This window comes from Diabrotica virgifera, chromosome 4 (assembly GCF_917563875.1).
Source record: "Diabrotica virgifera virgifera chromosome 4, PGI_DIABVI_V3a".
Taxonomy (NCBI): Eukaryota; Metazoa; Arthropoda; class Insecta; order Coleoptera; family Chrysomelidae; genus Diabrotica; species Diabrotica virgifera.
In genome coordinates, this window is record NC_065446.1 from 243,739,218 (window position 1) to 243,764,011 (window position 24,794).

Sequence of the window (24,794 nt, forward strand, 5' to 3'; positions counted from 1 at the left end):
GCTAAGTATTCCGTTTTCTTCACATAAATTTCCAGGCCCACCTTTTGTATTCCTCTTTTAGTTTTCTGCAACTGATATCCTCTGCAACATGCAACTGATATCCTCTTTATCTTGAGACATAACCACCTGATCGTCTGCGAAATACAATGTGTAGAGGTAATCGTCTCTTATCGGTATTCCCATTCCCATACCCCTACATTTTGTTTTCCAAGTTGTTAGTGCGTGTTCTAAAAATATTTTAAATACAGTTAGTAACGTTGGGAATTGGGCAGCCGTGTAGTAATCCTCTTGTTGTTTTGAAGATAGCAACTACCTTGTTTTCTATTTTTATATTTACTTCATTTCCACTGTACATGTTCTTGATGCTTGTGTTAGGTTAAGTGGTATCCCTATTTTAGTCATTGCTTTGTACAGTTCTTTCCTTGGCACAGTGTCGTATGTCTTCCTAAGGTCTATAAACACCATGTGTAAATCTTTGTTCTTAGCTCTTCTTTTTTTCTCTCTATTGTCTGTTGTATTATATGTATGGATATGATCTAGACATGATTTCCCTGCTGTGAAACCTGCTTGATCTTCTCCGATTTTACGTTCTATATTTTTATCTATTTTGTTCCTGAGGATCCTGCCATACAGTCTTCCCATTGTAGTGATGACGCTTATCCTCCTGTAATTTTCGCAATCTTTTCTGTTCCCTTTTTGTATATTGATGTTATGTAGGATTCTTATCATTGTTTAGGGATGTCCTCTCCATTTATTGTTCTTTCCATGATTCGGCATATCATTCTTCTTAATTTCTCTGTTCCATATTTGATTTGTTCCACCATAGGCGTAATCGGGATGATGCTAAGGGGGGTTAAAACTACTGGAAAGGGGGGGGGTTACAACTACTGGAAGGTCTCTGAGGGGTATGGTGTTTAGCGTATAGAGCTCAAAGTCCATCCAAATGGGGGGGTTATAGCCCCCAAACCCACCCTGGTTACGCCTATGAGTTCCGCTACAATTCCTCCTGGTCCTTCCGCTTTATTGTTTTTCATGGAATTTATTGCTGGTTTCATCTCTTTGTCTGTTATGACTATTTTTTCTTCCTCTGTGATCATTATTTTTTGTTCGTTTCCATCAATGCTGAATTCTGGTCTTTGCTATATCAGTATCAGATTTTTATAGTGGTTATTATGTTATTGCTTACATTGTTATTGCTTATATTGTTATTACACCTTATTAATTATTTTCTATTTACGGTAAACTTTTAAGGTTATTAAAATTTTAGTTGGTAGGTAACTACTAGGTAATGCCAAGTAGCTATTTCTTGCGTGTCTCTAAATTTTAAACAGCTTTAGTTATATAATATACAGTGCCGGATTAACTATTAGTCGGAATAGGTGGGCGCGCGTAGCTATGAGGCCCGCAAGCCGTGCAAAAATATTAATATATTATATATAGCGAGGGCCCTACAGCTCTGGCTGCTTCCTGCACTTCAATCTCCAGTTTTGTCTCTCCTGCCAATCCTCTTCTTCTATTTCTCTTTTTCGCATGACATCCATTATTCCTTGTTTCCAAGATTTACGAGGTCTGCCTCGTCTTCGTCTAGTTGTTGGAGTAGTCTAAGCTTGGATCTTTCTTGGCAATCGTTTATTGTTCGTTCGTTTAACGTATCAATACCAAATCAGTTGCCGGAATTCAATTCTGTTGTCAATGCTACGCTTAACCTTTGCTCGTTCCCTAACTACTTCGTTTCTTATGTGGTCCAATCGAGAGATTCTGCACGATCTTCATAGAAAGTCCATTTCTAGTGCTTTCAGTTTGTCTCTGTTTCTTTGTGATATCTGCCAACATTCTGCGCCATATGTTGTGATTGGTTCTACTATACTGTGATAGAGATTTATCTTTGTTGTCATCCTGATATTTTTTGACCATAATACAGAATTTAATTTTTGGATAGCCGTTCGTCCTTGAATTATTCTTTTATAGATATCCTTTTCTGTGCTACCATCTTCGTCAATAACGGTTCCTAAATATTTATATTCTTTACAGCTGTTTATAATACCGTCTTCAACTGGAATCTGCAAATAGCAAAGTATACAGGCAGTCCTCTCCAATTTCTATTCCCATTCTTGAGCACTTTTTAATCCGTAGTTGTGGCGCTTTTTGGATGTAAATTTTGAACAGCGTAGGAGAGAGGCAACATTCCTGTCGTAGACCTTTAGATGTTTTAAAGGGTTTTGATAAATTGTCTCCTATTTTTATCCTACTAATCGAATTTTTGTATATGTTATAAAGAGCATTTACATACGTGTTATCTAAACCAGATTCTTGGAGCACTTTAAACATCCTGTTTATTGGCACACTGTCGTAAGCATTTTCCAGATCTACAAACATTAGATGAGTTGTCAAATTTCTTTTCATTATCTTTTCTACCAATTGCTGTAATACAAAGGTATTGCCTAAATAGGATCATCCTGCGCGAAATCGACTTTGCTCTTCGATGTCTGGGAAAAACATCTCGATTCTTATTTTTAAAACTCTACCATACAGCTTTCCCCCAGAACTGGTTACACTAATACCCCTATAATTGCTACATGTTCTTTTACATCCCTTCTTATGTACTGAGCTTATAAAAGCCATTTCCCAATCTTTCGGGATATTATATCCCTTTATAAGACAGCTATTGAAAATATCTGTAATTTTCTCTATTAGCAAATCTGAGCAATATTTCACCAGTTCTATAAATAGGTATGCCTCCAGGTCCCGTTGTTTTCCCATTTTTCATAGTTTCATAGCTTTCCTAACTTCTTCTTTAGTGATCATTTCTATATTTGTAGTTATTTCTTCTTGATCAGACTCAGTGTTTTCTATAAATTCCGGTCTATCCTCTGTTAGTAACATTTTATAATGCTCTTTCCATTGATCCATTTTAATTAAATGTACGTTAGTATTATGCTTTTCGTTTGTTCTTAAATTTCTAAGGGTTTGCCAAACTTCAGATACTTTCGTTCCTCTCATATATATCTATTCAATTCAGCGCATTTCATTTACCACATTTCGTTTTTTCTTTCTGCAACTTTCCTTTTCACTTCTCTGTTTAACCGGGCATAATATATCTTTCTATCTTCACCGTCTTGTGAAACTAACCATGTCTGGTAAACTTTCTTTTTGTTTTCTGTCAAGGATTCTAGATCTTGTGACCACTATTCTGGGTATTCTCTTTTTATGTTTTCCTTTTTTCCTAGCCCTTCTTCTGCTGCTCCATGAATGGCTTTCTTTACCTCCTCGTATATCGCTTCTGCGTTTCTATCTACTACGTTGTTTAGTTTTGCAACTAGTCTCCATTTATACATAAAATATTATATAAAAATAATAATTAATGTTTAATTATTTAAGTAGTAAATATACGAATAAATATAAAATGTTTTCATTATCATAAACAATTTCAATTCAAATACTGATTTGAAGACGTGTCTGTAGATTGTAGATAAATAATTTGACCAGGGCGTCGACGTCGCACCGCTGAGTAATCGAGAACACATTATATCTTTAATACATGCCGACACAGAGTTGGTGACATAATTAAGAATTTAGTTGTTTAGTCTACGATGATTTATGGTTAACGGTGCGAATATGATTTTGAGAAAAAAAATATTTGAAGATTGATGATATTAGGTTCATAAAGTCAAAATATTCACTTGTCATCATTTTTTTGTTAAGAAAAGGTAACAACCTCGTACAATCACATTATCAGCCTTCATTTTATTTTATTATTTGGTATTATCTAATAAAGTTATAAACTTCTCATTATAAATTTAGAAAACATTACAAGAATAGAACCAAATTTAAATAAAGAACCAAAACAAGGACCCACTTTAAATAACTTTTTCAAATACTTTTCAATTACGATTAAGTGAAGGACGTTATAACAGTAGAATAGGGTGACCAAACATCCCGTAAAAAAGGGATTGTCCCGTTTTTTAACGATTTGTCCCGGGGTCCCGAAAAAGTCTCTCGGGACGCCTAAATGTCCCAAATGTTTGCTTTTGGTTGATTTTTTGTAACTGACCATATTTTCTCTCTTTAATTTTTCTTCAATTGCGGCATTTGTTTTCATTCGTATTTCTCTCTCTGTTGCTACTTTGTGGCCCAGTATTATTCTCATTCTGTGTTATTAGATATTTCTGAATTATTGTGTCATCCTTCCCTACCGTCATGTATTTTGTTTTTGCTTGTTTATCTCTAGTCCTATTCTCTTCGCTTCCTTATATAATTTTCCAAGTGCTTTTGAAAGTGTCATCTTTGCCTTCTCTATTATGACTACATCATCTGCATTATGCTACTAGTTAAAGTTGATCTGTAATGTTTTTTTGCACAGTTTGTCCTTCTCATGATTACTTTCAATATAAGATTAAATCATGTCGTAGCGAGATAGAGTCATCTTGTTTCACACCTTTGTTTTCATTAATCTTCTTAGAAGTTGTTCCGTTGAAACTGATCCTTGCTCTGGTATTCTTTAGGCTCACTGTTAGCATGTCTTAATTTTTCTGGGATTCCAACATTCTCTAGCTCCCCCATCATTTTCTTCCGATTGATTGTATCAAAGCACTTTTGAAATCCATGAATATTAGGTGTATTTCTCTGTTTTATTCTCTCGATTTTTGAATTACCTATTTGCTCCACTGTATGTATGGAACTAATCATCGACCTTCCCGGTCTGAACCCGTTCTGGTATTCTTCTAATATTCGTTTAGCGCATGATTCAAGTCTTATGTTTAGTATGTTTGCTAGAATGTTATATGTGGTGTTAAATAAAGTGCTTGCTCTGTAATTCTCGCACTCCTTCCGATCTCCTTTTTTATATACAGTAGAACCCCGCAAATCAGAACCCCGCTAATCCTAACGTTCGGCAAATCCGGACCAACGGCAAGTGAAAAAAATTCAAGACAAAAACTTAGAAACATGTTTATTATACAGAGTAAAACCAGAAAATTGCACAATCTACGTTTAACAGGTCTTTGACTCCGTAACTTTCTTCTGACGCATGGAAGTGTAGCGAATTGACGCAGTGATGATAAACTATTTACACATAAACATTACATCTACTGGTAACGCAGCAGAGTTATGCTCCACGTAACCCAGAGCTTTAGTGGCATCTGCGTGTGACGCCCAATATGACAGGGAAACTTCTTCCTCGCTTTCTTCATCTTCATTAGTCATTAGGGTTGCCTTGTGGTTAAACCAAGTCTACAATGTATTCATCCGTAAATTCTTCGCTCCATTTGTCGTCAGCTTCAATCCATTCTGTAATTACACTTTCTTCTTGGTTTTCTCATCCATCTTGTATAGGGGAACGGGGAAAAATGGAGCTTATTCAAATTAGAAATCAAGCCATGGAGTTAACGACTAAGCACAAATGATGACACTGGCTCTGCATCAGTAACATCAATCTGAGATGGGTGGAAGAGGGAGAGAGACAGGCACAGCGACTCAAAATCAACGACAAAGTAAACTTTTAATTATTAGTTAGGCTAACTTTCGGATAATCCCAACTTTTCGGAATCGGAACAGGCTGTCCCCCCAATTAGGATTTGCGGGGCTTTACTGTATATAGGTACCTACTATAATATCTGCGTTCCAATCGGCTGGTAGTCTGTTTTGTTCATATTTTTTGTTGTATTAGCTGGTATATTTCCTTATGTAATTCTCTTCCTCTGTATTTTATTCCACTGTTATTTCATTTTCTTCTGCTGCTTTTCCGTTTTCTATGTTTTTAATATTTGTTTTTGTACGTTTTCTTCTGTGAATATTTCTACTTCGTTGTTATCTTGTTCTTCTTCATCTGTTTCCTTCATACCGAATAGTATTTTTTCGTAATATTCTTCTCATATTCTGCTGATCTGTTTGTCTTCAAACAGGGTTTCCCTTTTTTTTTGTTTTTTAGTACTCTTGTTTTAATGCTGGACGTATTTTTTTATCTGACTATTTTGTAAAATTGATATATTTGATTGTTTTCTCTGTCTTTTTTAATGTCCTCCAGCGAAACCCGTCATTTTTCTTCTTTTTATTTGTTGAGTTTGCTGTGTTTCTCGCTATTTTTTATTCTTCCCTGTTTTGTTTTGACGGATTGGTTGTTTATCCACGTCATTCTAGCGTAGTTTTTTAGTTTTCTGCGTGTTTCGCAGTCTTGATCGTACGTAAATTACACATTTAAAATTGAAAAGGATTTATAGGTTCCAAATTAGCTAAAAGACAGTGTTTCAATCCCTGTTTGGGTATCGCTCCAAACCCTTCTTGGCAGTAGCGCACCCAGGGGGGGTTTGGGAGTTAAACCCCCTTTCCCCCAGGGCATATGAAAAATATATAAATAATAGCAGGAAAATGTAACTTGTCTTTCACAAAATATAGAAAAAAATTTCGACGCCCAAGCCAACCCCCTTCCCCCCAGAGAAAAATTATAGGTGCGCTACTGCTGCTTGGATGTGTCCCGTTTTTTTCAAATTTATGATATGGTCACCCTACAGTAGAAACGCTTCTTAATTCACGAGAGTATTCTACACACTTGTTCTTAATCCAGGATACAGTTTTTTGTGTCAAATTAGAATTTCATAATGGTAGATAAGTTTATTTTAATTTTCTAATTTATTTCAATAGTAGGGCCCCCGCATACTGCAGACTTTTTACCTGCCGATAGTTTAGTCGGGGTGGGCAAAATTAAATATTTTTCTTTTTAAAATATGTAAGAATGTAGTTCGTTTGGTATGGCATGAGTGCTTTAATTTTTTTTAAGTATTCTATTTGTTTTTAATTTTGTAGACTAGCAGACTTAACTACTTTATGTAATGTAAAATTTAAGACTTACTTACTATATTTTAAATATTTTTCAAAATATTATTTTCTATATCCTTACATAAAAAAATACATTGAGTGTATGAAATAAGTAAGCAATGTTTTAAACATTTTTATTATTTTCCAGACACCTTTGCACCTATTAGTTGAACAAAATATATTATTAAAAATTTTGTACTTACTTTACTTAAGCCGTCCTCTTGTACCCTACGCTGTCGAGGTAAAAATTTTGTAATAAAAAATTAAGAATTCAATTTTAACACTTCTATAATATGTTACAATTGAGCAATTAGACCAGCAGATTCGGCAACATACTTTTTAATTTTTTATTTTTGCAGTGAAAAAAATACATTGTTAATTATACAAAAAAATATCATTAATATATCACAACAATATTTTTTTCAACATACTACAATAATCAATTATAAAAATATCCGAAGTCTAAATTCCAACATTTAAGGTGGCAACAGCGCAGTGGAAGCCATGAGGACATAAACTCAAATATACGGAGACCACCACAACCGCAAACTGAATAAATATATATTTGGATGCCATCAAAACCGTTAAAGTGATTTTAGATATACAGCAAGCGAACATGGCGCGCCTGACGGCAATTGCTCCAAGTAATGTGTATATTATTATACAGATAACGTGACTGAGGACGTCCGGCCAATATTTTGTGTAAGCATTGTAGGAAGTGGTACCTTTCATTTGCGATACATTTTAGGGAAAGTCCTCGTGGCAACCGTATATCGGAGTTCACGAAGACCTGGAAGCCACGAGAGACTACGGTTTAACATGGGGGGACGTCATGAGATGCTAAAAATAAATATATATATATACACCACACAACTAATATAACTGTTCTCCAGAGGCTAAGAAAAGACAAAGAAATAATTAACACCGTAAAGAACAGAAAATTGGCTTACTTCGACCACATTATGCGTAATGAAAAATACCGACTGCTACAGTTGATTCTACAAGGCAAGATTAAGGGCAGGAGAGGCCCTGGACGTAGACGTATATCCTGGCTGGTCAATCTTAGAAAGTGGACTGGTCTAACGTCAACTGATCTATTTCGAGCTGCCGTAAATAGAATAAGATGGGTCAATGTGGTCGCCAACATCTCCAGAAGGTAGGCACTTTTAGAAGAAATCCAAGACAGGAAGATACAATACTTGGGTCTTGTGTTGAGATGTGAAAGATATGAATTACTCTAAAACATATTGGAAGCTAAGTGCAGGACAAAAGGTCAGTAGGTGGATGCCAGAACTCGTGGCTGAAAGACATGAGAGGATGGTTTGACAGCTCTTACACAGAAATCTTTAGTACAGCAGTTTCCAAAGCTGCAATTGCCATTTGGGTCACCAACCTTTGAAAGGAGAGGAGGCAATAAGAAGAGGAAGAATAGTTTTCCATTTGCATGTAAACAAGACTTTAAAAGTTGTCCTATATATTGTTCAATAAAGTATAATAATTCAAATAGCATATGCAAATGTCTTGCCAATCAAAATGAAAGTTTGTGGCGAATTTAATATTATTTCCTTTTTATTTCCAGAAACTTTAAGGTTGTATCCAGTGGTTTCAAATCTTCAGAGGAAGTGTGTGAAAGATTACACATTTAAAAACTCGAATATGGTCGTAGAAAAGGGTGTAACTTGTGTGATACCGATATTTAGTATACAGAGAGATCCTGAATTCTTTAAAGATCCTCTGACGTTTGACCCCGACAGATTTAGTCCTGAAAATAAAAATAATATTGTTCCGTATTCGAATTTACCGTTTGGAGAAGGACCTCGAAACTGTATAGGTGAGTATATTGTTTATTAATATATTTTTTAGTATTTTTGCTTTTTCTCGTAAATTCTGGAGAGTTCTGGAGGACCTCATCAGTTTTTTCTTTGTAGTTTTCCATTTTCGTCTGTAGTGACTTTGACATGTGTAGGATCGTTATAGCAGTCCTGATTTCAACCTGGTTTTCACGTACTCCTTTTATTGTCGTGTTGAGGAGTGTCTTCGACTTCTTTAGGACCTATTTCGCCGTCTTTCTCAACGCTCTTAGCTCTTCTCTTTCTCTTCTCTCTTCTGCGGCCCACTGAGTCGTCCATATTCTTTTTCTGCTCGGCCCCTTACTTTTTTCTGATTTTCTCGTTCTCTCAGTCCTCGTAGGTAATCTACCTATGGAGTCTCTCCATCTTAAGATCAGAGATTCAGCCAGTTATTTAAGCTGTTTCCACTCCGTGTCCTTGTGTAGGTTGTCATCGTTTCCTTGTGTTTTGCTTTATTAAAACTAGTCAGCTATTTCGCATTTATATATGTCCCCACGTGTTGAGAAGAATAAAGGTCTAGCTTAAACATAGCTTAGTTTATCCAGCTAAGACATTTATCACCCCGGAAGGTTATCAGGTATCCTGGGGCACCATTTGCGACTGCTTTCCACGCAGTCATTCATCCCTTGATCACGGTGGCTCACGAAAAGGTATTGTCGATTTGTTATCGTGGTGTACTCTTTTTGATTTGTCGCGGTTTTCTCGTGCAACGCTCGTATACCGCCTGGTGTTCTTCAGCTGTAGCTGTTGCCGTACACTGTTGGGAAATTGAAAGAATAAAGGATGGATAATGAATAGGTGATACTTCTAGGATTGTATTAAGATTCAGATCTGATGTACATTTCGATAATAGTGAGGAACTGAAGACTTCCAAATTTTCGTCAGGGATTGGTACAATCAGATGAAGGTTTTTTGGAAAGGAAGACACCGACGCTAGGGTGGGTCGTTTTTATATTTTTTTTAAATTTCAAGACGCCTGTAGTTGAAAAAGTTGCTATTAGTAAAATTATCTCATACAAATTTTTTAAAAAAATTTTCGTCACTATTTGAGCCCCCCGCCAGCCCCCTCAAAAAACAAAAAAAATTAAATCAACAAATTAATTTCCCTGTATTATGAAATAATGCAATATGGTTCTCTTACTACCTAAAAAAAATATTTTTAATTTTTAGATATATTTAGGCCCCCCGCCAGCCCTTTAAGCTTGTTAAGCACGGGGACCTATACTATAATATAATAGTATATTATACAATATCGCTCTCATAGTAATGAGTGAGGCTGCATACATGGAACTACTGCTTCCGTGTATGTAAGCTTACTCATTACTATAGTGAGCGATATGATATACTATAATATATGAACATTATACTATAGCTCCCCGTATGTGGCAAGCTTTGGCTAAAAACGATCAAGTACTTTTCCACTTTGGAGCAGGTTTCGCTTATTTTGTGGTTTAAAATATATAAAATAACCTAGAACTCACCACGGGGAGGTAACTGCCATCGAGTTCCATCCCTGCCCACCCATCCACCCAACCATATGAGCAATTTTTAATTTCCTACTTCATAGTCTGATTTGCTATTAAACTTTGGCATGTTGCTTCTAGATGCTATAGTTGTACGTATCCAACCATCCCTATTAGTAAACCAGCATAGGGCCAAAGATGGCTCCGTCACTAATTTGACACCTCTTAGACCAGCCAGTGTATGGCAGGATAACTTCCATAAATCTCCTTCTGGATAGCTACCAGTTTTAATAAATTCTTGAATGTCTTCATCAGCCAGATTTTTCGTCATTGGCGGCTCCGATTATCTGGACTCTTGCTAATTTATTCAATCAATTTAGGATTCCGCTTCAAAATTATTGAACTTAGAAATTTCCAATTTTCTCGCAGTGTTTTTTCTCGCAGTGTTATTCAAATTTATAAGATTTTATTTCGCTTTCGATCTGCACTTTAATATGCTTTTGTATCCTAATTTTCTTATATGACAACATGAGTCAAAGATCATCGTTAGTAAAATATTTTCAGGATGGCCATAAAAGCCATTTCGTTGGATCACAGTGTCAACTACAGCTTTTAGTTCGTCACTTAAATATCTGGAATATTCAATTAGCTTCCAAATGTGAAGAGTTCCAAATGTACACACTGGTACAGTTTTTATTAAAAACCAAACCTTAGCATATACTCGCAGAATATACTCTGTTAAAATTTTTAAACTAGGCGGCGGATTCTTTACTGCAATGTAAGCCCTCAAGATACGATTCGCCGTAGTTAGCCATCTTCCATGAGATAATTTGCCAAGAGGGTTTTTCGCTAAATTATTTGGACAGTTTTCGGAAGATATGGCAGTGCACATCTGGTATAAAAGATATTTTTGATTGGTGCTTAGTTCTTTTAAATTTACCTTAGGTAACTCAACTTTGAATTTTTCGTAGCACACAACAGATAATCGCTTATAAGTTTCAATAAGTTTGCCGATAGAACAGAGAATGATAGAGGTCCTGTGGTATTTCCGTCCAGATAGCTAACCAAAAGTGGCAATTCGTTTGTATGTAGTTGACATATTTTCCATTGCAAGGGTCGTTTATGACGTACTCGCAATTCCTTGGAGTCCAGTGTTAACGACAGTACCACCGCAGCCAACAGCAGTCAACTCGATTCTCCCTGTTCTTGAATGTGAAGGGTTTGATTGGTTGCGACCAACAAAATAGAGAGCTTGCAGACTAGCGTCATCCTTTATGTTTTTTTTTTTTTCGTAAATCAAGTCGTTGCCCTTTTCCTTGTCGATCTAATTTAGACTTGTCTATTACATATACGTGTCATTTTTGGATATCAATCCAATATCTTCAAGAACTGCACTAGCGATCATTGCTCCTTTTCTACTCGATAATCCAGTTCGGTCTATTGCAGTCAAAGGTAGGCGGTGTAGGTGTAGAGTGCTTAGGGGTATTTGGGGTCCTTCTGGACCTGGACAAATTTACCGGGCGGGCGGTGGGGTTTAAGGTTGTTTAAATTAAAATTTTTTTTAAGTTCAACTGAAGCTCTTTTTAGTCGTTTGAAGCATCAGGTTTTATTGATGTAAGAATTTAATTTTTAATTTTTTTAATGGTCGGGCGGGGGCGGGGGGGGGGGGTCGGCTAAGCATTAAAATAAAAAAAATAAAAATATCACGATTCATTCTAGACCATTTGGCAACTTTCTTCACTACAGGCATAAAAAAACTAGAGAACCGACCCACCCTAACCGACGCCGGACGCTATTAGGACTGTCCGAAGTTTCATCGGTGGTACTTCCCTCACATTATTAGGGACCAAGACCAATCATTCGGTCTATCAACACGTGGAGGTCAATTTACAGCCCAGGAAGAGTAATAATTGGATTGATACCATTATTAAGCTGAGGGAAGCTGTAATGATATTTCTTTTTCTATTTTTGTTTACTATCAGATTTAGTACTTTAATTAGTATGGCAAACAGGTCAGGAGAAGACGCAATTGCAGATGAAGTTAGTTTGTACACTATTGTATGATCTAATGAGTAGATTGCTGCCTTAGTTTCGATTATTACGATTTAACTGTAAGAAACAAACACAAAAGTACAAATATTTAACATTTTTTATCTATATTAACATTTATTTTTTTACAGGATTAAGATTTGGATACATGCAAAGCAAAATTGGTATTATAGAGATTATACGGAGATTTAAATTGACAATTAGTCCAAGTACCAAGATGCCCATACAAATAGACCCTGATTACTTTATATTACAGTCACGAGAAACTCTTTATTTGCAAGCAGCACCAATATAATGAATTTTAAAAATTTTTTAGTGATTCTTAACATTAGTTTTTAATTTTAGTAATAATAAAATAGTTTGTAGACCTATTAGTTATGTTTTATTTATGTTTGTTAGAATTTGGATATGTTACGTATGTAAACCTTATAGGCACACAATACCTTGACTGCGCACTGCAATCTAAAATTGTTTCTCCAGTGCGACAGAGAAAAGTGATTGTATTTAGTGTAGACATCTCTTTCTATTGGGGTTTATCCAATGACGTCGGGTTTATCGACAACGTGACTTTCCCACTGCCGCCAAATTCATTACCTACTATTAATCCCATTGTGTGTCACGCTGCATTTCGCCTTAGTATACAGTGGCTTTATAATGGAAATTATTTTATTTTGAGGGAAGTTTCTTAGCTCTAAAATTTTCCATATAGCAGCATGAGATAAGCTGTCAAAGGTTTTGATATCTGTAGTATTTCCTCTTGGGATTAGCTGGAGCAAATAATATCTTCTTCCTATTTACTACATTTATTTAAATCAAACTTTTACATTTACATCTTTCATATACAATACAAATCTTCTATCTTTTATTTACATGTCAATTGACATTCACCAAAAAATAGCCTGTATGACACAGAATGTAACTAGGAGGTTTTTAGCGATTCACTCAACAAAAGGCACGTTAGAAATCAACAAAAAAACATGTATAGGGATGTGTTACATTCAACCGATTGTTCCATTATTACCCTCACACTATTAATGTTATCTATGCAGTATGCAGGAGGATTCTGGTCTAAAGCCTGCTTGATTAGCTCGAAATTCAATCTTGTTTGTTAATCTTTTAAGTATGATGGTCGTGAAAATTTTATTTATGGCGGTAAGCAAGGTTATTCCTCTCCAATTTCTGCACAGTGTGAGGGTGCCCTTTTTTGGGAGCTTAATAATGTTACCTTTTTTCCAGCCTGCTGGAATGCGGTTTATTTCCTAGACCTCTCGGATTATGGGCAGCAAACAGGGGCGTAACAGAGGGCCCCGCAGCATGAAGCTTGCGGGGGGGCCCCAATCGATTAAGGGCCCCATCTTGTCATCTGATATTATGTAAAAATCTGTTATTCTTATATTATTTTTACGTTGTCTGTTTAAATTTAAAAACGTAAAAATTTCTGCGTGGCTTCGAACCATATGGGAAACATTTTTATTATCAATTTTACGAAAAAAGTTATTCTTCATGAAATGCTCTGAATGGTCTTAAATCTGATACAAAATAAGCCAGATAAACCATCAGATATCAAAGCTTATCAATTTTATACGAGGTAAGTCAAAAAATAGGAATTTAACTCAAGGATAAAGTACTTTTATATTTAACAATATACGATTTTAATTTTAGTATGTAATTACATCCTTGTAAATAAAAATTAATTTTTCCAAATATTTCTCAGATTACCGATAACCAACATATCATTTTATTACAATTATAATAACTATTTTATTATTAATTTTATTATTAACTATTTTTTTATAAAAAGCTCTGCATTATCTCAAAATGAAGATTTAATCGTAATATATCACATTTTACCAACTTTATACGAGGTATGTCGAAAAAATATGATTTTTTCTCTAAGAGTTAAGTACCTTTATAATTCACAATATTTCAACTGGAATGATATAATTGTATATTTAAACATAGTTTTTAATTGCGAACAACTTTTTATAATAAAATTTTTCAGTATTGTAAAATATAAAGGTGGTATAAATACTATTGAGCGAAATTAATATTTTTTGATATACCTCGTATAAAATCAATAAAATTTAATATCTGATTATTGCAACTTAGGTTTTATACCATGCAGTGCATTTTATAAAGAATAACTTTTTTTCGTAATATAGATATGCAATAAAAAAGTTTCCCATAGGTTCCAAGAGACGCAAACACACTGTATAAGAAATCAAGAAAGAAATGTTTTAACATTTACTATTTTTAAAGCTGGTTATTAAATGTATTGTAGGTAAGTTGTACAGAAAACAACAAAAGAAGTTGTTTATTTGGAATGGGTCTGTATACAAATAAAGATGAGAAATGTAAGTTGTTATGAACAGTGAATGATAACGCTAACACAAAAAAGTTTTTGTTAAATAAGTCGTATTTAGTAATAGGTCTGGATCCCGCGTATGAGAAAAAGTTGATTAATAGCAAGCTGAAAATTTGTTAATAGCTTAAGGGTGTCTAGTCGGACAAACTTTAATATATGGGAACACTGGAACAGGGGAAGTTTTAATTGTGGAACAGGTTAAAAATTTGGAACGGTCAGACCACGAAAACGGCACATGTATTTTGTCCAACAGAACAGACTTAAACTTTCCGAACAGAGATTAAACTCTCATGCAAAAATCAGACTGCTATTTATCACCAAATAGGCGTTTTAATGAGTGGAACATGTAGAATATGTCAAATGACAGGAATTATGACAGGTGATAAATAGCAGTCTGATATTTGCATGAGAGTTTAATCTCTGTTCGGAGAGTTTAAGTCTGTTCTGTCGGACAAAATAAATGTGCCGTTTTCGTGGTCTGACCGTTCCAAATTTTTAACCTGTTCCACAATTAAAACTGCCCCTGTTACAGTGTTCCCATATATCAAAGTTTATCCGACTAGACACCCTTAAGCTATTAACAAATTTTCAGCTTGCTATTAATCAACTTTTTTTTCATACGCGGGATCCGGACCAGGATCCAGACCAGGATCCAGATTGTTTAACGCGGGAGCAGTCGCGCTCACTTCTGTCACGTAAGCAGTCGCGCGTTGAACAAAATCTAACAATACGAATTTAAAACAAATTTCAATTTTATAATATTTTTGTTTTGCTTGTTATGTTAAAAATATCTACTTCTAACAATTTTAAAACTAATTGGTTCCCACCAAAGCCATAAATTCCACAAAAAAAAATAAAAATGAAATTAAAAAAAAATTAAAAAAATCCTAAGCATTACTACAATCTTCTTCGAGGCACTTACAAGTGGAAAGTTATGTTGCAAAATTTTTCATTAAGTTATCACGGAAAATGATAAAAAGTTGGATTTTTTCTAACGGCGCGACTGCTCCCGGGTTAAAAGGTGCCCCATTTCAAATTCTGCGGGGGGGCCCCGACGGAGTTTGTTACGCCACTGGCAGCAAATTTATTGTAAGTTCATGGTTTTCATTTATGTTATTGATTTTGTTTGTTAGGAGTTATAACTCTCTCTCATCATTGGCAAGGAGGACCGTGTCATCATAATATTGGATCAGTAGCGTACTGATAGATCCGCGGGCCCTAGTTCCAGTTGGGATGCGGACCCCCGCCCAATGAAAAAACACGTTGTATATCAAAAGTTTTTAATAAACATTAAATATAAAAATCATCCTACACTAAGTAGCCAAATTAACGCCCCACCTTAAAAATGGGACTTTTTGATGTCTCGTATTTCCTATACTTGTTGTCCGAGTTAAGTGATTTTTCTGATATGTTATAGCGTTACTCTTTAACAATATCGCTGTAATAATATTGTTGCTAGACAGGTGAATCGTCATTGTATACAGGGTGCACAAATCAAAATGGTGTTTTTTCTCAAAGTTCGCAACACCCTGTGGAGAATTATAGCATTTATGAAATACTAAAATTAAAACCTAACTATAGAATCACGTTTTCTTAACATTTTGTTTTTTAATTCATTCGCTTTTATTGAAAAATAAAAAAGTTAGGTATTTTAACAACTAGCCATGTTTCTCGGAAATAAATCCTTATTTTTTGCTTAGTTTAATAAACGAGCCTAAAGTAGGCTATGATAAATGAACAATTTGATAAATGTCAAATTGTTAACAGTCAAAAGTGTCTGGTTTGTTATAAAAATTAGTAGATTTATTATTTATGCCCGTAATTTTTTTGGTTTTGGTGGAAATGGAACGCGCTACAAGGAATTTGACCCGCAATGAGTGCGTTCAAGCAGTCACCTTACATAGCGAAGAACATAGCTACTATGCTATCGGCTCCTTATATTGGTAACACTTTTTTGCTAATGTACGATACTGCAAGACCCGACTTTGCACGAACTGTAACCGAAAATTTACAACAGGTAAATCTTCGGATTTTTAATTGGCTACCGCATAGTCCAGATCTTAACTCAACCAAACATTTGTGGGACATAATTGGCAGAAGACTACGACAGCGTTTGCCACCTCCTAGAACCTTACAAGAGGTAGAAACAGTAGCTCTAGAGATTTGGAATGATATTGTTATTAAAGACCAACTAGCAAACCTCATTTGTAATATAAAAGGACATATCTCTTTTATTATAGAACATATGCGAATGAATCAAAAAACAAAAATAACAAAATCGAGAAAACTGGAATATCTAGGCTACATAACGAGAGGAGAAAAGTATTCCCTGCTAAGACTCATAATCCAAGGAAAACTCTGGAAAAAATGTGAGACGTAGGAGGATTTCCTGGTTGCCAAATTTAAGGGAGTGGTACGGGTTCAGTTCAATACAATTGTTCAGAGCTGCAGCCAACAAAGTTAAGATTGCTGTGATGGTAGCCAAACTCCGATAGGAGACGGTACTGCAAGAAGAAGAAGAAGAATATTCCGCAGGGTGTTCCGAACTTTTAGAAAAAAACAGAATATGATTGGTATATCCGATATACAATGACAATTTACTTGTTAAAGAATAAAGCTGACATATGACAGCCTTCATTTCTGTTTAAAACGTCACTAAATTTATCTTTATTTTTTTTTTTCAATTGTCCCTGCAAGATTTATTATTCTTTCTTTGATATCTATGATATTCATATTTGGCACACGTATTCGTAATATAATAAAGAATGGCGGTACAGAGCCCAATTTGAAAAATATATTAATATGTGGAAAATACTCTGTAATTAAATACAATATTAAAAAAACGAGCCTGTACCGCCATTAAGAAGAACAAAAAAATACACTTTCTTCAAATAAATTTTTTATCCGATGCCTAGATTTTGTGTCATTTTGGAACTACTAATGAAATAAAAAATTTTAGTAGTTCCAAAATGACACAAATTCTAGGCATCGGATAAAAAAGTTTATTTGAAGAAAGTGTATTTTTTTGTTCTTCTTAATGGCGGTAGAGGCTCGTTTTTTAATATTGTACTTAATTACAGAGTAATTTCCACATATTAATATATTTTTCAAATTGGGCTCTGTACCGCCACTCTTTATTATATTACGAATACGTGTGCCAAATATCTCGAAAAAATATTCAAAATTACAGCCGCAATCTTGGAACGCGTTTTCGCTACCTGTTGATCGCTACTGTTTCCTCTTAAACGTATACTTTTAACACTTAAATAACTAATATCAAAAATAACTATTATTATAACGTATTAAAACAGCAAACGTAAAATTTGTAGTAATATTATGTACGTTTTCGTCCAATTTAAAAAAAAATTAAAATCTAATCAAAAGTATTCCTGAATCTGAATGATCTAATATATCAACTTCTAAAACATTGTACCTATTTTGAGCTGTAATCTGTAATAGTCGGAGAGATAGAAGCGGATTTTGTGCGTGATACGTAATATGGAAAAACTATACGGAGATATGTTGAATTAGTTGTGTACATGACTTTCACCAACGGCCGGAAACCAGAGTGGGGGCCGAGGGTAGTTATAAGGGGTCAAAGTCGAGGTTTTTATTATTTTTTGTGTGGCGCTCATGATCGAGATCCTCATAACCAAAATTTGAGAATAAGTAGGTCATGGCGTAACTAAGTGAAATCTCTAAGTGCGGAACGCTGCGTGGCCGACAAAGGGGTGGGGGTAGGGGTGAATATAAAACATATAAAGGGGTTTTTGCGACGTTCGTGATTGAGATATTGGACCAACATTTGGGAATAAGTAGATCTTGCTATTACTAAGTAAAATCCCCAGAGCCGGAAACCAGAGTGGGGGACGAGGGTAGTTATAAGGGTAAAAGTCGCCGTTTTTATTATTTTTTTTTGTGACGCTCATGATCGAGATAGTGCACCAAAATTTGGAAATAAGTATGTCATGACGTAACTAAGTAAAATCTCCAGGGGTGGGGCAGGGGTGAATACAAAAAATATAAGGGGTTTTTTGCGACGTTCGTGATTGAGAGAGTGCACCAAAATTTGGGAATAAATAAACCATGACTTAGCTAAATAAAATCCCCAGAGCCGGAATCCAGAGTTGGGGATGAGGGTAGTTTTAAGGGGTCAAAGTCTCAATGTGTATTATTTTTTTTTGTGACCCGGCACAACATTTGTCCCCCACGCAGCGTTCTTCTCCTAGAGATTTTACTTAGTAATGTCATGATCTACTTATTCCCAAATTTTGGTGCACTATCTCGATCACGAACGGCAAAAAAACCCCCATACATTTTTACACTCACCCCTGCCTACCACCCCTTTGTACCCCAAGCAGCGTTCCGCCCCTGGAGATTTTACTTAGTTACGTCATGACCTACTTACTCCCAAATTTTGTTGCACTATCTCGATCATGAACGCCACAAAAAAAATAATAAAAACCGCGACTTTTACCCCTTATAACTACCCTCGTCCGTCACTCTGGGTTCCGCCTCTGGGGATATTACTTAGTTATGTCATGGTCTACTTATTCCAAAATTTTGGTGCAGTATCTCAGTCACGAACGTCGCAAAAAACCCCTTACATTTTTTTATATTCACCCCTGCCCCACCCCTTTTGTCGGCCACGCAGCGTTCCACTCCTGGAGATTTTACTTAGTTACGTCATGACCTACTTATTCCCAAATTTTGGTGCACTATCTCGATCATGAGCGTTACAAAAGAAATAATAAAAACCTCGACTTTGACCCCTTATAACTACCCTCGGCCCCCACTCTGGTTTCAGGCCGTTGGTGAAAGTCATGTACACAACTAATTCAACATATCCCCATATAGTTTTTCCATATTACTTATCACGCAGAAAATCCGCTGCCAGCTCTTAGGCTATAATTAAGCCTTAATTATTATATTTATATATCTTTTTTATTGACAGTCTAACATAGGTAAACGAATCTTTTTTTAATTTTAGAAAAATCTAACAATGTAAATATTTATTTGGACATATGTATTACACAAGATAAGAGAGTATAAAGAATTGTAAAATAAACTTTTTTCGCTTTTTAGTCTTCTTGTTCAACGGCAGTACATTTCTGTGTAGGGTTCCACCGTATATTGTCTTGTCAGGTGAGATGTTAGATAATCAGGATTCAATTATTCTATTTTTACAGCATTACGAAGCATTTCATAACTCTGGATTCCTATCTATTGGCGAATATTAAGCAGCCATGACATCTTTTTACATCCTGGACCTCTCTTAACCTCTATATTTCCTTCTAGCAGTAGTTGCTGAAAAGTGTATCGTTAAGATTATTGTTCTTTAAATTGCCTACTGTTGTTCTGATCTCGGCTATTTTTGGTGGATTCTTTTCTCTGTTGGCTGCTTGGTCTAATGGTATGTCAGCGTTCGCCTCCTTCCTATCTCCTTCAAGCTATTCCTTAAAATGTTCTATCCTTCTTCTTCTTCACGTGCTATAGTAGTGAAGTAATATTCTATATCGATTTCCCCCCACGATATGTCCCAGATTAAGATATTTTTTGTTGTTTAACGTCTTTAGCAGTTCTCTATATTTGTTGTTGTCAAATTTCAAGAGCGTTAAAGATGAGGTTGATCAACTGCTTAATATTCCCAATACTGACTTACGGATGTGAATCTTGGACCCTGAGAAATTCGGAAAGAAGAAAGATAGACGCCACTGAAATGTTCTGTTGGAGACGAATGCTACGAATTCCTTGGACCGACCATAGAACAAATAATTCGATTTTAAGAGAGCTAAAAGTTAGCCAACGGCTCTCCAGTAAAGTCCATCTCCAACAATTAAAATACTTTGGACATGTTATGAGAGCCAACACAGAAAACATGGAAAGACTCATCATACAAGGAAAGGTGGAAGGCCGAAGATCACGAGGAAGATCCCCAACAAGATGGATCGATCAGATTACAGGAATATGCAAAAGACCTATGCATGAATTAAAAGAAATGACCAGAGACAGAGATCTTTGGAGACGGACAATACACGACATCACGTCGACGACTACACTTCCTCCGGGGGGGGGGGGGGGTCAGAATTGAAGAGAGAGATATTTGTTGTTGATGTTCTGTCCATATTGTTAATATTTCTTGCTGTTCTATCAATATATTACCTTCCTTATTATACATCGTTGCTGTCGGTTTGAATTCTTATCTGCTTTTATTTAGTTTCTGGTAAAACTTTCTTGTCCCTGTTGGATTATTTAATTCTTGTAGTTTTTGAAGTTCCTTGTTCACATTTCCTCTCTTCTTTCTTCGGTGGATTGTCTTTTCTTCTTTAAGTAGGTGTTTATATTCCTCCTCTATTTGTCGAGTTCTGTGCCCTATTTCATCAGTAAATATGCTGTTTTTCTCTGTAATAATCTGATAGTCTTGGTCAAACCAGTCATTCGTTCTTGTTCTTCTTGTACTTCTGTTATGATGTTTCTGAATTCTTCCCACTCCATATGTACATGCCCACTTCCCATGGCACATTATCAAATCGTGTTCCTTTTTCTCACACGGTCGTCGTCACAGCTTTTCTTCTTTGAACATTCATCATAAATCATCGTTTTTTTAGATGGATGTAGTTAACCTTCAACCCAACCTTCTATTCGTCGGTGGATCATTTCTACCACTCTCGTTAGCCCTGATCCTATTTCTTATTGAGGTTGGTTACCAGAATCTTCCACAGAGTTTCTCAGATGACTCAGAGTGGAAGTGAGAGTCTAAATTATGTAAAAGAATTAATGGATTCTACAGTTACTTGATAGAAATTCATTTTATCCTTAACTAAACGTGCGCGATGCCAATGAAATCCGTAGGCTAAAACGTCTACTGCCATCCGATCTATCTACATCACATAGACTTTAGTTTAGTTTTCTAAGGCAAATGATTGTAAATTCATATCAACAATGTTTAATTTAGGTTTAGATATATTTAAAGGAGATTATTCATTGGAATAATACTCTACATGTCATCAAGTTCATTGTCAGATAAAACGCTTATTACCTAATAGGCAGATAGCAGATATGTCAAGGAGTTAAAAAAAAATTTATCTAAGAATAAAACACTGAAAACTTTTGTTTTCAATACTTCCACAAAATTTATTATAACTTAATTTCACTACAGCTGTTTCGACAGAGTGCCTTTCTCAAGTGATTTATTTTACTATCTGTCTGCATTTTAAAGTCACTAACTGAATAGGTTGAGGAGTTGAAAGCTGTTTGTCTCAAGTTGGTCATTCAGAATTATATATAGATATCTTTTTTTTTTAATTTATTAACTTCCATAGATGCTAATAAAGTTAGGAGAAAGCCTTTATTTTGAATATTAAGAATTTGAAGCTGTTCAAAAGAATGATTATTATCTAGAAGGTGAAGTGCGTATGTGGAATATGTTTCTCTATTGATAAAAGCCCTTTTGTGTTCTGCTATCTTTTTGTCAAAGGTTCTGCCAGTTTGACCAATGTAAGTTTTTGGACAGTAACCACATGTCAGTTTGTCTTCTTCTTCTTCTTCTTCTTCTTCTTCTTTTTCTTCTTCTTTTCTTCTTCTTCTTCTTCTTTTTGTATAGACATGATTCTGTCTGTATTTTCAATGTGCCTCTAGTAAGTTGTCGTTCCATCGTTTTCGTGGTCTTCCCACTGATCGTCTCCCTATTGGGGAACCGTCTATCGCTGGTTATTCCATTCTATTCTTCTGTTTCTTAGCCAGTTATCAACCCTGGAACAGTCGCCCTCTTTTCTGTCACGTAATCGGTCGCGCGTTAGATTTTCTCTAACAATACGAATTTAGACGCAAAGGGCCTAGCCGGGTAAGATGATGAAAAGTGCTCCCAACTCGATTCGAATTCCATATAGGTCACCGTTTAACATACAGGGTGCGCCAAACCTCTGGTCTTCTTTGATTACGGCTAAACTATGAGATATACAAAAAAATGTTTATAACAAAACTAATGTGTATCAAAGAGGTCTATAATTTAAAATTATTTTCAATTATACAGGGTGTTAATATATTGTGTTCAATTATACAGGGTAATAATTTTTATATTCTCAAGATGTATGTAAGTAAATTTAAAAGTTTAACTAAATACAATTTAACTAACAATTAATTTGGTACAGGAAAGTTGCTGCGGTAGAAGAATTACTACGATTGAATTAAAATTTGGTTGTTTATTTAATTTAGTAACTAATTTATGTATTCATTAATAAGGTAAAATATTTTTTGTAAAATAATTTAGTTATTAAATTCAATTGAATTGTACTAGCATACGATTTATTTTAATCTTTAATTACGTTTTTATTTTCATATTTTATATTTTAGTGTATGTTTCTAAAACCAGATTATAATTATTTTTTTTGCAAAAAAATTTTTAAATAAAAAATCCGCAAAAACGTAAAATCTATAGTTTTTTAAAAATATCTACAAAACGAAACATGCTAGGTACATACAACCTTATACCAAAAGAAAGGTTGTAATATTTACTACCAAACGCAAAACTAAAATACAGGGTGTCCCATTTAAAAAAAATGAGAAAATTTTGTATTTGCAAATAGTGATCACACTGTATATTTTATGGCTAAAAGTAAAAAATATTAAATTATTTAAAAATAACACTATATTTTAAAAACTTTGACCTATCACCTAAATTTTTATTTCCTTGGAAACATAATCCACAACCCTATAAATATTACCATTTTTCTCAATAGAAATGTAAATATTTCGAAAATTATTAACTTTAGGCCTATAAGACCTTATACAAATTTTTCATATTTTTAAATAATATATTCAAAAATGATTTAATATACAGGGTGTTCCATTTAAAAAAATACAACTTTGGTTCATACCGTCGTTCTGACTCACCCTGTATAATTAAAAATAATTTTAAATTATAGACCTCTTTGATACACATTAGTTTTGTTATAAACATTTTTTTGTATATCTCATAGTTTAGCCGTAATCAAAGAAGACCAGAGGTTTGGCGCACCCTGTATATAGTGAAACTAACTTTCTGAAATTTTTAGCCCACTAGGACAGGTGGTCATGTGACCCACCTAGAGCCTAATTAGGGTTTTTATGTTTTTATTTTTTACCTCAGCCGCATCGAGTACTAGCAAAAACTTTAAATAAAAAAGTTGTAAGCTTTAACAAGTTCTGTCCGAAAAATTTTTTGTTTTAGTTTTTGGCGGGAAATTTAAATTTTAGAACGAATTTAAAATTTTAAATGAGTATAAAAAAATAACTAAGAAATTCGTTTTCACGAAAAAAATATATCACGTGTATTTTTGCACAATATTTCACCCTGAATTTTTTCAAATTTTTAAAATTGGTGAAACGCACTTTTAAAAATAAAAAACCGCATTTTTCGGTTTTTTTTTCGTTTTTTGATACAATTTTATACATATTTTTCAAAAAAGGTAAAACCGTCACTGGAGCAGGTGAAAAATTTAAAAAGAATTGGGGTTTGCTTAATAAAAATTTTTTGTAACACCATCCATTTTCAAGATTGAAGAAAACAAAATTTTACACATTTTTTACGATTTTGCCGAAACTACTGGCAACATTGTAATAAAACTTGGCGGATTTTAAGAGGTAGTTATTGTGCATGTTTTGACATACAATTAAGGATTTGATATTCATCATTGGCGCGCTTAGGGGTAATGGTCTGAACTTTTCAAAGAAAACCAAGTACGCCACTGACATATTTCAAATTAACAATCGTTTTTTAATTCCTCGTTCAATTTGTGACAAAAAATCTATCATCCTATTTTTTCATACAACGCGCCATTTTTATTCAAAAAAATAAAACATCTTAACCCTTACGAAGTATTCGAACTTCTAGTAGTTTCTACATCTACTTACATAAACTCGTACATCCATTATAAAAACTAATTCGAATATGTACTTTGGAAGCGTTAAGATATTTTATTTTTTGTAGCAAAACGGCGCTTCGTATGAAAAAATGATAAGATAGTTTTTTATTGCAAATTGAACGAGGAATTCAAAAATGACTGTTAATTTGAAATATGTCAATGGCGTACTATCTATTTTCTTTGAAAAGTTCACACCATTACCCCTATGTGCGCCAATGATAAATATCAAATCCTTAATTGTATGTCAAAACATGCACAATAACTACCTCTTAAAACCCGCCAAGTTTTATTACAATGTTGCCAGTAGTTTCGGCAAAATCGTAAAAAATGCGTAAAATTTGGTTTTCTTCAACGC

At 34.6% G+C, this 24,794-nt stretch overlaps 1 protein-coding gene across 6 annotated transcripts in view; it reads left to right on the top strand.

The window, feature by feature from the left end:
- Positions 1 to 24,794, top strand: part of LOC114347172 (probable cytochrome P450 6a13) — a 152,453-nt gene that overhangs the window by 91,292 nt on the left and 36,367 nt on the right. For 3 of the 6 annotated variants that reach the window (XM_050649926.1, XM_050649927.1, XM_050649925.1), the window contains 2 exons: positions 8,390 to 8,641; positions 12,304 to 12,543. The exons of 2 other annotated variants lie outside the window; for them this stretch is intronic. In XM_050649926.1, the coding sequence (XP_050505883.1) occupies positions 8,390 to 8,641; positions 12,304 to 12,467 (416 nt within the window). In that variant the 3' untranslated portion in view covers positions 12,468 to 12,543. Of the gene's footprint in view, positions 1 to 8,389; positions 8,642 to 12,303; positions 12,544 to 19,595; positions 19,683 to 24,794 lie in introns of those variants that run through there. One more of the 6 variants, XM_028298186.2, reaches the window with a different exon arrangement.